The following is a 14,169-nucleotide window of genomic DNA, read 5'->3' on the forward strand; positions in this document are numbered from 1 at the left end:
AGAAGTTTGCAGTACTCTGCAGCTTTTTCTCCATAACAGGAAATGGGAGCAGGGAGGTAATACAATATGAAGCTTCAGAGACAGCTGCATGAGCAGAACAATACCCTAAGTGCTCTGCTGCCTGCTATAAATAACTGAGCAATCACCAGTTATTAAACCATAATGAGGAACCATGAAAAATGTCTCAAATATGCCTCATTTTGCCTACTGTAGGTTCAGTCTCATCCATCAAATGAGAAACACATTATCATCACTATACCCAAACAATAAATGCTGTTTATTCAGTGAAACTACTGTTTATAATGTCCTGCTTGTAACAACATCATCTTCACTGTAGCCCTTCTGCCAGTTCTGCAGACCTCATCTCCAGTCCTATTCCCTAAGTAATGGTCATCTCTTTTCTTCTACTTACTGTCTCATTGTGGCATGACACATGTTGCCCTGACTTTCATATTCCAGGAATTTTGGAATTAATTCTCTCCCTGTTCATTTCTGTTTTAACTCAGAACTACTTTTATTTCCCTCTTAGCATTCTAACTGGTTGTAGAAGAATTATCTCAAATAGAGCAGGAAATAAAACAGCAAGTAGCGCATTATGTTATTCTGGCTGCTCAATTTATGTGATGGCCTGGTTTTGATAATGAGAAAGAGAAGAGGGGAAGAAGGGTTTGGGTGAGTTGCCCATTCCAGCTCAGAAATGGCAGGGTCATCTGGTCTCTGAGAGTCAGAGAATACCTTAAGTGGCAAGCTAAGGCAATGCAACTCCGGAATGAAATCACAGACAGTGAAATTTATCACAGCTCCTTACAGCCCCATGTCAGACAACTGTATTAACAAGACCTTGAGGCGCACAATAGAACAATCCAAATAATGGTGATTTCAGGATGCCAATGTAGGAAACAGAAATGCAACTCAGAAAAACATATGGGGAGGTGTGTTTGTTTGGGGTGGGAAGAGAGGGAGTTGGGGATTGTTTTGGTTTGGTTTTTAACCATTTTCCTACTGCTAATCCACACTAAAATCCTTAGGATCTGTGAGCAGTTTGGCAAGTTACAAAGTCTCATGAAGGCAGAAAAACTGGTTTTCATAACATTTTTAGCTAATAAGAATATGCTTCCTCCTCTAACAGACAACAGAAACTGAAATCTAAACCCAAGGTATGCTAAGTAATGAACAGAACAAACTCTTACACAAGTTATTCCTCACCCTAATATGGTCACATGTCTTTTTCTGACCCCAATGTCAGAATAATTTAGAAAGTTGTACAAAATGAAAAGGGAATTCCAAATCAGCATGTGGAACAGATATGAAAGAGGCTCACTTAAGTGACTAGTAAAGCTGCTTGCACCTAACAATCTTGTACATATAAGAAATCTCTCTTGTACATCTCATATCTTACCTTCAGATGTGCAAGAGAAAACTGGTTTATTTTCACACTTTAAGTATTTTTAGTCTGCTTCCTAGATTGTTTTGAGTGATTCAATCCTTACTGACAAGTTTCACACAATTAAAAGGGCCTATTTCATTAAAAACAATTACAAGAACCTGAAACCACGTTGGCTCATTAAGAAAAATAAATTTTACAGGTTTCAACCTAGAGCCACTCTGGAAAAGTTATTAACTATTAGCATGTAGGTTAAAAATAGTGAAGTGGTGTGTGTCCAGTGTGTCTACATGGCACTGTGATGCTGTTCTCAAACACCTAAAGCTCCACAACTGAAATCAGCGATAACAATTTAAGCAAGGGGAGTCCCATGAGAGTCACCCTGAATAGAGCAGTAAACAAACCTATTTCTGCCTTGAATTTCCTTGACACAGAAAAGCATTGTAGTTATGCAGGTATGCACAAAGCACCCTAACAGCAGCCTAGCAGCAACAGCACAGTGAGATTCTATTCTAAGATGACTTAGATCACTCCTTTGCTTAAATGGTTAAACAAAAGTCTTTTAGTCTAGTACCCCGTGCAAGACAGGTTTTCCATTTACAGCAGTGTTTCTGCACTCTTGTTCCATTTTGACTTACAGAAATGGCAAAATCATGACGGAACAAGCAGCACAAAGCAATCCAATCCATTCCTGACCTTCCTTTGTACAAGAAAACCACAGAAAATTATGTATACCTTGATAAGAGTTATTACCAAACAATCTCTTGGGCCTAGAAAGTAATGGCTGAAGAGTTTCACTCCACAAACACTCTCTTGAACACAATCCAAATGCTTATTACTCGTAATTCATCTCCTCCTCAGCAATTAAATGAAGTCATATTGACTTTATTCCACCCTAATTATTTTTATTTGACACCTTAACATCAAACCACTTTGCTTCTTAGTTTCCTGGAACATCAAGCCGTTACGGGCAGTTTAAAAAGGATGTAGTCTTCAAAGGAGTAGCCGCTCCACAGGTTAAAAGATTTTCATTTTATGTAGGAAACAGTATCGATGCTACCTTATTTCAGAACAAAAGAGCAGCACTCTTTCCCATTGTTGGGAAACGAGCAAAAAATAAGGATGCTCACCTAGATCTGTGAGCAAAACAGGTTGGTAATGGGTGAAGTCTATCACAGAAAGGCTGGAACGCCGCTCGCTATTCATTCACATCGCCAAAGCGGACAGTGGAGGAAGGAGACGGCAGCTCAGCTCCCGCCGGCCGCTCGCGGAGACCGCACCTCTGGGCACTGGAGGGGTGAGGGATGCTCCCGTGCCCTCCCAGCTCAGCGTCCACAACCCGCTCTGTCACGGTCCGGTGCTGCCCGCTCTCCAGCCAGGGCGGACACGGAGCCACTGCGAGCCCCCTCAGCCCGGCCCAGGCTGGGGCCGCTCGCCGCACTCCCCGGAAAGGACGGGCCGGGCGCAGCCACCCCGGCCCCGCCGAGCCCTCCCTATGCCGGGTCCCGGCCCACCAGCACACCAGGGGGAGAGAACCCTCAGGAAGCCTCCCCGCCCCGCCGCGCCGCTCCTCACCCAGATACTCGGGCCCGGGCAGCGAGAGCCGCTCGGGGCTCAGCATCCTCCTCCTGCCGCTCCTTCCCAGCTTCCGCCCGTTTCCAAGGCGCCCGACGCTCCCGGCGCTGCTCGGCCGCTCGCCCCGGCTGGGAACACGCCCCTCACCGCCACAGTTCCGCGCCCACAGCCGCCCGGCAGCCCCATCGCCCGTGCCCTCAGGGGCTGGGGCAAGGCTGGGGCAGAGCCCAGGAGAAGGGACAGTGCCTGGAGCCTGCTGACAGCGCCCGGAGCGGGGGCTGCGCGGGGGCCGCGCTGGGCGATGCCCCAGGCGGCTGCTCCCGGGCCGAGGGACGCCTCAGAGAGGGGAGAGCCAGTGAGCAGGATGTCCCGAAGAGCTGAAATAGCGAGAGGAGAGGCACGTGTAAAATCATCCTGATTAGATTCAAGTTGTCTAACTTAAGGTATATTCTACTGCTAGGGGTTATTTAGGACTACAGCTGTGAGGGAAAGATCTTGATTTGAAGGTGAATTGTAATAAGTTAAAATCATACAATATGCTGAGTTGGAAGGGACTCATCAGAATCATCGAGTCCAGCTCCTGGCCCTGTGCAGGACACCCCAAAAACCACACCGTGAGCCTGAGAGCATTGTTCAGATGCTCCTTGAGCTCTGCCAGCCTTGCTGCTCTGACGACTTCCCTGGGTTAATGAAGTCAATGTGTAGCAGCTTTGTTCCAGAGAGCAACGACTGAAAGTGTGACTTAAGGAGATCCTTCAGAGTTGTGTCCTACTGTCCATACTATCCCAGAGCTGGAATTTCTGCATCCCTTGTGCTCAGGAGAGGTAGGTATAGGGAGCCTCAGGAATTGTCCCTTCTGTAGATTCAAGTAGAAATGAGCAGAAAAGTCCTGAGTCGCAGGGCTCTTTCTGTTCTTGGCTGGGAACTTGTATGGGAATGGCCATTGTACTGGGGATGTACAAGTGGCAGAGCTCTTCATGTGGCTAGAAGCAAGCCTGCTGGACTCCTCTTTCCCAGAAGCTGATGTGGCTAAAATTCCCAAATTACTTTGCCATTTCTTTCATCACCATTAGAAAAAATACCAGCCCAGGATGTAATCCTGAAAGCATTACAAAAAAACCCAACCAACCAACCAACCAACCAACCAACCAAATAAACAAAAGGACTGCAGGTGTTTCTGTGTTTTAATTGACAAATGCAAAAGAACAGAAATTAAATTAACCATTTGTACCTGCATATGATCCGCCTTTATTCCACTAGAGAAAAATACTGAGGCACTGGCAACTCAACTTTAATCTATATTTAAAGGACAGCTACATTTAAAAAGGGCAAACAAGATGTTATAACTTAACTGTTAATATCCCACATAAGATTGCCTGGACCTCTCCTTTGTTTTTTGTTCTGTCTTTAAAAGCATATGGCTTAGATATAAATATTTCAAAAATGAGCAGAGAGAATAGTTTAGGGAGCAGACAATGAGACACTCCAGCATAAAGAATGATTGAAAAAATGTAAGATTGCCTTAAAGAGGAAAAATGTAACATATGAAATTATGTTACCTAAAATTATTTGTACTACAATGAAACTCACTCAAAACTCCAGGTTGTTCAGTTTGGCACTTTGTGCATTCTGATATAGGCTATAAATTTAAATATGGGACTTTTTCAGTAATAGATACAATGAGATCGCAGAATGCATTGATACAAGATATTTTGGAGCCCAGAAATTCAGTAGAATTTAGAAAGGAAGTGGATTCAAGCAGAATGAGAAAATGCATGATTGTGTTGTTACACACATAAGCAGTGTCACTGGTGTTTAAAAACCTCTTCTATAATGCGGGTCAGCTGAGCTTGTAAGAGCCTTCCACAGGTTTCCTTTTGTTGTTTAAACCATTTCTGTAAACCAGAGTTTAGCCTTGATCAGTATCTAGAGCACTGATTTACAAGAGGCCTTTAAAGCCCAGTTTTGAATATTACATGTTCTGACATCTCTCTGTTTTTTCCTTTAGGGTGGTTTTTCTCTTCTCTTCTCTTCTCTTCTCTTCTCTTCTCTTCTCTTCTCTTCTCTTCTCTTCTCTTCTCTTCTCTTCTCTTCTCTTCTCTTCTCTTCTCTTCTCTTCTCTTCTCTTCTCTTTCTTTTCCTCTTAGTCTCTATGGGTTAGACTTTGTTATTTCCTTCAGACCAGCTAAAGGAAACCTTTTGGTCACTGGTCCCATTTGCAGTTCTAATAACAGTAAGTTTCAGTAGTAATGGTGCCTGACTGTTAACCTAAAGAAAACTATATAAAAACAAGATGTCATTTCTGAGACTATTTATAGACTTTCCTGTTTACTATTATTTCTCCTTTGGCTTGCCAGAACTCGGATTAGTTGATACAACAGGTCAGCAGCACTTACATGTTCCCTCGCACTCATGACCTGAAAAGGGAGAAATGCTGCCAGCCTGGCCATAGGTGTTAAGTTTGTTTTACCAACTTCATTTTTAGAACCCTATACTAATGCATTTTAATAAATTCAGAAGGTTTTTCTGGGCCATCTGGAGGTTTAATAGCTGCCCCCAGAGGGGGCACATCTAACAAGGGCTTAATGTTCTTTTGGACCCAGCTGGAAGAATGATTGTGAAGAAAATTATTTTTCCTTGTCACAGCCTCTTGGTAGATTATCAGAGGTACAGATCTCACTTCAGGGCAGCCTATGGAGTACACTTTTACCATCTACCCTGGGAATCATGGTGGTGCTTACATCTAGTAACTAAAATTGCTGCATTTTGTTTACCAGGGGCATTTGGGCATCCAAATCAGTCTTTCAAGGAGGATCAGTTGGATTATATTGGTATATTTTGTGCACACTCTCTTTCAGAGTTAACGTGATCTTGATCTTATTTAGCTTAATTCATTTTGAAGTGTGGTTTAAGCAGAGTTTCAGAAATCATATGTTTTGTAAACTGGGCTAACTTAGTTATATGAGAGTCCATGTGACCACAAGTTTGAAAATAGTGGTGTAATTTAAATTACGTAATGAAATAAAATGTCTTTATTATGCTAAGATGCATGGGCTGAAAATCTTTCCTGTGTAAGTTTTGTAAGTGTTTCTCAGCAACTTAGCTAAAATCAGATTTCTGTTTTTCTCCAGAAACACATACTTTGCCCCCACTATATTAATTGCTTAGCTTACTCTCTGCTGATTTTATGTTCATCTTCCTGAATTATACCATCAATGTGAAACTGAAATATTTTCCTTTTATTAGACAAAGTTCTCCTGAGAAACAGCTCCTCTTTCAGAGAGAGTATTATATAGAATAATAAACAGGACTAGATAGCAAGAACAAAATTCCAGAGGAAGTGCCATGTTTTAAAAAGATTGAATCACTTTGCCTGGCTTCTTTAACTTTTCTTGGAATTAAATGTTTCATTTGCTTAGAATTTTAACAATTATTACTGTGGTAGTTACAATGCAGCCTACTAGGTGTATTAGAGGAAACAAACTTTTTTTTTCTTCAAGTGACTGATGGAAATGCTGTTGCTACAATGTACAAAGAACTAAGCTGTGGGCAGTCTTCAGTATTATTCCATCTGACTGTGAAATCAATGTAAGACAGTTTCACAGAAACACTAAGAAAATGTCTCTAGCCTTTCTTGTGTATCCTTTGAGCATCCAAAGCTTTATCATGTTTTAAGACATAGTTAGCTAAGAGCCTGTCTTGTGCAGAACTCAGCTTTTTTGACTTTGATAGTGCTTTGTGTTCATCGAGGCTTCCCACGTATTTTCCAGATGAGCTTTTCCTTGTACATAATAATTAATAAAATTGCAGGTGCAATAACAAAAGGACACATGAAAAACAAATTATACTGTGAGGAGAAAAACATTGACTTAAATAACTGTCAATCTTTATTGATAATCTATTATTTTGGGCACAGTAGCAGAGATAAGTTTTGAGGAGACATCTGAAGAAATGGAGAATAAGGAGTTCACATGCTATTATTTATGTAAATTACTGGAAATCTTGTAAGTGAAATTAGAATTCTATTTTGTAAGTAATTTTAAAAATCAATGGTACTGAAGCTGGATGATTCATTCTTGAGTCAGTTGCAAATCCATAAAAACCTCTCATTAAATTTTTGATTTAATAATTATTTATATGGATAATGACCAAACTCTCTAAACACATACACTAGAAATAAAATTGTCTTAAATAAAACGGTCAGCCAAAACCACAATGAAATTATATGATGAACTCCATGTTTTTATGGTTTTGGTTCCTCAGGAGTCATTTACAGAAAAAGATCCAGCACTTCTAGTGCTTCTCCTAATCTGAGCTTTCTCACACTGTATGAACTCTTTGTCTGGTTTACCTATAGCACAGTGGTTTTGCACAAGTAAATTAGTTTTTTTTCCCAAATAATGCAGTATTAATACTACCTCTTCAGGTAAAATCTAGACAAACAGATTGGACTTACCCTCTTTTTTAAGATCTTCAGAGAAATAAGATTCACCAAATTTCTCTCTCCTAGCATCTGCCAAGATGAATTCTGGAAACAACTGTGTTTCTCAGCTAGTGATAGATAACATGATAACAGCAGCAGCTCTCTTAAGTAGCCAGCATTTGTACCATTACAGAGCTAACTGTGACACCAGTAATTGTACCAGCAAGTCTTAAGTCAGGAATATACTTAGCTAGTAAGATGTCGTAAGTGTACAGGAAACTGTCCTGTGAACATGATGCCATCATAATTTTTATTTTATTTACTAGTTTAACTGCATTTTAATCTGGATTGCTAAGATTTTATTTTCCCTCTTGAACTGGTGGACAGAAAAACGTAAAGAGAGATCTGATCTGATTTTGAGATCTGTCTGTGTTGTTGATGATTCAGGTCTAAACAAGCTCCAAGATCCTTGTATTTTAAATACAAGTTGGTGAGGAGAAAAAAAACCTTGAAATATTCTTCTATTCCTCAGCCATAGGAGTACTTTTGAATTCTGCATGATGTGCTTATGAGAAAAGGGAATAGTAGTAGGACAGATTCTGTGGCTCAGGGAGGCCACATGTTCTTTTCAAATCAATGGTAGCTGTAAGTTGTATAATAGATTCCTGGCATGTATTAAATGCAATGTCCAAATTCTGATTTTGAGTTTAGTGTTTAGTAAGCAAAGTTGGCTTTTTTGTAAGAACAAACTGTTGAAAGACTCTCCTCCAGTTTTTGTTCCCATTATCTCATCAGGAAGGAAAGGACATCTTTAAAAGTACTTAAGTACCAAGTGAGTGACCCTTCTCTGTTGGAATGCCGCCCCACTAATGATGCAGAGAAGAAAAACAGCCATTTCTGGCAGAGTTTGCAGGATCTCTCATGCCAAACAAAAAAAAAGTCTAAAATGCCTGGTAAAAATAAATATCACTATGAAATTCTGGCATGGGAAGCATTTCTGACAGCCAAGGCTTAGCTCATCCTGGGGGGTAACCCAAAAAGGCCAGCGATTTTTATTCTTTGTTTCTACTTATCGAATGTTCCTTGCAAACATAAGCTGCCAGACTCTGTTATCCATTAGACAAGGTGTCTGTGTGAGAAAATTATAATAAGTAAATGGCTCTGTGTATGTGCAAGAGAGCAGTGGGAGTGAGCTGTTGTGTCTGGGGATGAAGTGAAGCCGTAACTGTGATGGCTGCAGTGGCCAGCTCTTATGGGAAAGGTGTGTAACTTTCTTTGTGCAGAACAGACATTATTCACATGCTAGGTACCCTGAAAATATTTTGCCTTATAACATCTGCATGGATAAGCAAATGATGGAATCAAGGGAAAAAACCAATAAAATGGAAGAAAGTGGAGATCACAGATTCATTAAAATAGTGGAATTCTAGCTAAATTCTAAGTTTGTTAGCTACACAAAAGGGTACTTGGAAGACAGCACTGCAGAACCCTGCCACTGTACAGGAGTTGCAGTCAAAATATTTTTCCAGCAAAAACACACATCCGTAGCCTGGTGATTCACTCCATAATATAAGAGGACATAGTGGTGAATGTTTTTTTTCTTTTTGCTACATAATGCATAAGGTGTTTTCGAGAGTAACACCTTTATGGAGTCACTAGAGGAGAAGATAGAGATCAGATGATGATATAATGGTTGGAGTACTTAGGAAGAGAAGCAAATCGCTTAGTGAGAGAGAATATAAAACAATTGAGACTGAAACAGTAAATGAAGATTATGGCAATTAATTCTAAACAGAACAGAGGAAGCATTGAACATTTTTCAGAATATAGTAGAGAATTAAGACCTAAGTAAGTTTTATCTGAGGAACGTTTTAAAATTTTTCTTTTGCTTTGTTAACTTTATCATTCTAGTTTCTATACCACAACAAAATAGATTGATCATTCTGCATTTGAATCTGATTATATAATTAGATATTAAGAAAATATCCTTAAGATTCTAACTTTAAGTGTTAAATTTTACACTGTGTTAGTGAAGGAAGAGGTGTTCCTTGAATATGTAAGGTTTAGATGTGGATCCGAGTTTCAAATTCTGTGGCTAGAGTCCATTTCTAATATTTACTAAACATACTCAGTGTGCTCTAAGTTATGTGAAACAGAAGCAAGAGAAACCTATAGTCCCTATGACATGGTCTTCCCCTGTGCATTAAAAATGTTGGGTTTTGCTCACTCAGATCTCTGATAGAGTTTCCAACAACTCTGCTGACATGGAATGAAGAACAAATGAAAATGCAATACACAGACTCAGATTACCTTAAACTCTTAGAATGCTAATATCTTGTTAAATAGTCAAGTTTCTAAAATCCTAAACTTGCAATGAAATGGACATAAGTATATGTGACTGAGAGGGAGGTTGGATGTGTGTGCATACATGTGGGTGACTCATGTGAAGGGAGTGTGCAAGTCTGGATCTTGCTCCTACCTGTGCATTTATTCAGGTCTCACCCAGTGCTTGTAGGGAGCAATTAATTTGTTCCCTCACTCCCATTTTTCAAGAGCTAGTATGACAGAGGGAGAGGTGTTAAGAAGTATCTCTGATTCAGCCACCTGATAGGAAAGCAGATGGTGGCATCTTATCAGAAACACACAAGGGTTATGTCTTGTTTGTGTTGGCAGTACTTGCCAGACCTATCATGCCAATAAAATATTAGAAGTGAATCATCTTCAAAAAAGAAAACTCTTTATCATTCTGTCTACATTTTTACATCTGCATAGTGGCTTCTGCAAACAAGAAAGGTGTGAGAGCTGAGAGAAAGATGTTTGTCTTTCACATCTATTCCCGTGATTACTTGTTTCTTTACAGGCCCAATTTATGAATTCTAGATTTTTTAAGAAAGGAAAATTCAGCCCATCTAAGCTATTCCACATACTGAGATATAAGGTCACCTTTCTTTCTGATTGTGTGATTGATTTTTACCACAAACTTCTTATCTGAGTACAGCAACTATTGATGGCAAACTACATTAATAGCTGGAAGTCAAAGAAAGACACAAGTCTTCAGTTCTTTAGAAAATGCTTCTCTATGGACTCAAAAATTTATTTAGGAGATACAGCTTGCTACTTATCCATTTGAATGTGTTTGGGGAATAAAGGTGGCTAGGCTTCTGTCTTCAAATTGAATTCTTCTTTTGCTGGCTTTTGAGAGAGAATTTCCCTTTTAAGCTCTTCCTCTTCTCCTTTTTTTCTGTGCCAGAGTCAAGGTATTAAGCTGTGCAGTTCCTAAGGGTAGGCCATAGGCTACCTTTGCAATGCAGACATTGTGCAAGGCCTGGATAATTGCCATTTCACTCCAGGGAGGAGTCTCATCAGGGATAGAAGAGGGTGTTTATTTGCATTATTTTTACATAGAGGATGTTAGGGAACCAGCAAAAGAAGGAGCAGAACCAGCTTTCAAAAACACAGAAGGAGCTACCATCTCAAAAAAAATGTGAAGAAAGATTTGGTTTGGTCTGTTGTTTGGTTTTGGGGTTTTTTCCCTATTTTGAGAGTCAATTTACTTATGGTTTTGTTTCCTTTTCTTTTTCTTCTTTTTTTTTTCCTAGAGTGAAGAATTAAAGGGCCTTAGAAGTTGGTTTCTGTCCCACTTTCTAGACACACACACAAAAAGGGATGGGGTTAGATGAATCTGTACTTGGGACATTACATTACAAAGGACCTTTTGCAAGATTCTTTATATCTCAGCTTTTGAATGTAGCCATTTAATGTAATCTTTAGTTTTGCTGGTCTGCACTGCAAAGTAGAATGAATAGTGGTCCATGAGATGATCATAAAGTTTCCCAAAACAAATGTGCAATTGGAATGCTTAGAAAGCAGCAGTTAAATGAAAGGTCAAGAAAATTAAGTAACACCTAAACTCTCGTCTGCTAATATGAATTTTATATTTTTGTGAATGAAAGCAGTTTTGGTAACACTGCAGAAGATGGCATCTAGTTTTATTAAGAATAAGTGAGCAGTAACTGGAGAAATACTGTAGGGGACAATGGTGACAGTATTTGAATGTTTATGACTCCTACAAGCATCTCTGGGTACACAGTAGTAGTGGCAGTATTAGAAAGGGAAGGCAGCAAAGGAAAAGGTGATAACATAAAATATAAATGAATTTAAAAATTTCATTTAATGTATTTAACATAGAGACCATAATTTACAAACTAGGTAACCAGATGCAAAAGCTGTCAATCTCTCAGCTCTTTAGAAAATTAAACTATTTCTTTACATCAGTGAAGTTGGACACCCAACTGTCCTATGTATGGGTAAAATCTGACTTTTAACTTACCTGGTAATTCAAGCTACCACCTCTTTAGTTCACTGGTGGTATGGAAGAGGGAACTGATGTGGATAATGTGCAAGTGAAATAACTAAAGAAATTTAAAAGGCCACTGGAAAATCTCACGGTCTAATATCTATGGTTTTTTCTTGAACTTAGAGCCCTGTTAGGAGCATTTTGGTGTTTTCCTGTCTTTTCTGTTTATTTAGTGGAGGTCACTAGTAAAAAAGAATTTGGTCAGAGTGCAGAGTTTGTAATTATCTTTACAGTTAGAATTTCCTGAACTATTGTTGAACCAAAGTTCGGTAGGGGTTCCAAAAGATCACCTCGTCCAGTCTGTACTGCATCAAGACTAAACATATCAAGGCTAGTACCAGCATGCTTATCAAATTATGTTCTTATGAAAATCCAGTGGAAGAGATTCCCCAGTCCCCCTAGACAGTCTGCTCCATTATTGAAAAATCCTCAGCTGGAATGCTGATCAGAAAAATCTTTTAAGCATTTCTTGTTGCAAATGAAGTTGACTCTTTTATGTCTTTCTACTGGAGCCATAGAGGATGGCTGATCAACATCTCTGTAATTAGCTCTTATAAATATCAGAAAGCTGCATCTGGCTTGAAGCATTTATATCTTGACTAGGCATACCTAATTCTTTCAGCTTTTTCTCAAAGGGTTTGATTTATACATTTCTTGTTCATATTATTTTCTGGTTTCTCTTCAGTTGTTTTTATATTTCTATGGTGTTCAGGCGAGACCAGACACAGCATCCAACCGAGTCTTCTGTATTGCGTGAATTTAAGAAATCAAATTGTCTCCTATATGACACACCTGTTAAGGTGTTCCAGAATTCAACACATTCCTGGCAGTGCTGCTGCACTGTTGGTTTCTATTGTTTGTTATCCTAATACGCTGTATCCGTCTAGTCCAAAATTCTGTGCAGTTTATTCATTTTTCATTCTGTTTCCCAAGAATAATATGTTTCTAACTACTGTATTTTTCCTTGTTGTTTTTTGGACAATCTGACCAATTTGTCAATAGGATTTGGGGTGTCTGATCTCATCCTTCCTAGTGTTTCCAGCCCTTTGCCTTTGTTTTGAGGTTATCAGTTGTTGTAGCACAGATTTTACAAGCATATCATTTAAGTTGTCAGTGAACATAGCAGACAAAACAGAACTCAAGACACATCTTGAAACAGATCTGACGTGCCTTTGCCTTTTGATGAATAATGACTAATGACCACTGTGGTTTCCTTCTATTGGATGCTTGCACATCTTCCCATATCTGTATTTAAAATGTTGTTCCATGAACGTGTCTTGTGAGATGGTGCCAAAAGCCATACAAGGTGTATCATATCTGTTGCCTTCTGTTCACACAGCGAGCTTTACATTACTTGAAAAAGGGAACTTGGTTTAGCATAAATGCATTTTGCCCATTTTTCATGTGTTTTTCATTTTAGGAAATTAATTCACTTTATCTCAAGTATTTAAAACATGATTGCTCCAAACCTTTCTGAACACAACAATTAAGCTACCCAATGTGTCATTCTCTTCTATGAAACTTGGGGTGGGGAAAATCATCTTCACAAGGAAAAGCTCATTTGAATCCTTTAAAAATACTTTGATTGGTAAGACTTAGACTTTTTTTTCTTTCTTTCCCCCTTTCTTTCTTTAAACCTATTATTAAGATCTTTGCAGTTTCAAAATAGATAAAGTGTCTTTTCCCTAATAATCTTACCTTGTTCTGGTCCCTTTCTTCTTTTTCCAATGACACCATGTTCTTGGTTTTCTTTTTCCTGACACAGGTTTGTTATTTAAAATCACCCTGAAAATGATGCAAACTATTAGTGTTATTTCGTAGCACTTATTTTCTGTCATCGGATTGGTTTATTTCTCAAATGTTTCTTTTGGAGGGGATGTATCTGAATTATGTCCCAAAATGGTTAATAGGATAATAATCTTCTTCCTGTTCCATTTATAATGACTGGTTGAGTTTTTTTGCTTGGGCATGTTGTCACATAAATTAATTGTTAATTATATTTTAAGTACTTCTTTCTCATCTGTCTCACAACACTTGTGTTATATATCACTTATCAGTGGTCTATAAAGTATTGCAGGTTACTTCATGATGCTCCTCCCTCATAGGTGTGGGTAGAGGCAAGTACCTATGTTGTGCATGGGTTGAAGTGTATTCTGATATTTCCATAATCTTAAAGTTATTTGCTCTGAAAGAGGCAAGACCAAAGCCATATGGTTTAATTCTACCAGCATTATTTAGCAACTAGTCTGCTTTTACCATAAATGTCCATTTTCACTGCATAAATCTACTTTACAATTATTCCTCAAAGATCCCACATGTAATCAGGGCTATATTCAATCAAAGTATCTATCAACAGGTAGGTAATTGAGACGTTTACAATATACATTTTCATCTGTTCAACTGCAACCTTTTTAGGAGATTTTTGGGAAA

At 38.9% G+C, this 14,169-nt stretch overlaps 1 protein-coding gene across 1 annotated transcript in view; it reads right to left on the reverse strand.

Moving 5' to 3' along the window:
* Window positions 1-3,095, reverse strand: part of CSTPP1 (centriolar satellite-associated tubulin polyglutamylase complex regulator 1) — a 79,729-nt gene extending 76,634 nt beyond the window's left edge. Inside the window, exon 1 of the mRNA XM_066553062.1 lies at window positions 2,960-3,095. Within this exon, the coding sequence (XP_066409159.1) occupies window positions 2,960-3,005 (46 nt within the window). The 5' untranslated portion in view covers window positions 3,006-3,095. The remainder of the gene's footprint in view (window positions 1-2,959) is intronic.
* Window positions 3,096-14,169: the final 11,074 nt, after the last annotated feature.

The sequence above is a fragment of the Molothrus aeneus genome, chromosome 6 (assembly GCF_037042795.1).
Source record: "Molothrus aeneus isolate 106 chromosome 6, BPBGC_Maene_1.0, whole genome shotgun sequence".
NCBI lineage: Eukaryota > Metazoa > Chordata > Aves > Passeriformes > Icteridae > Molothrus > Molothrus aeneus.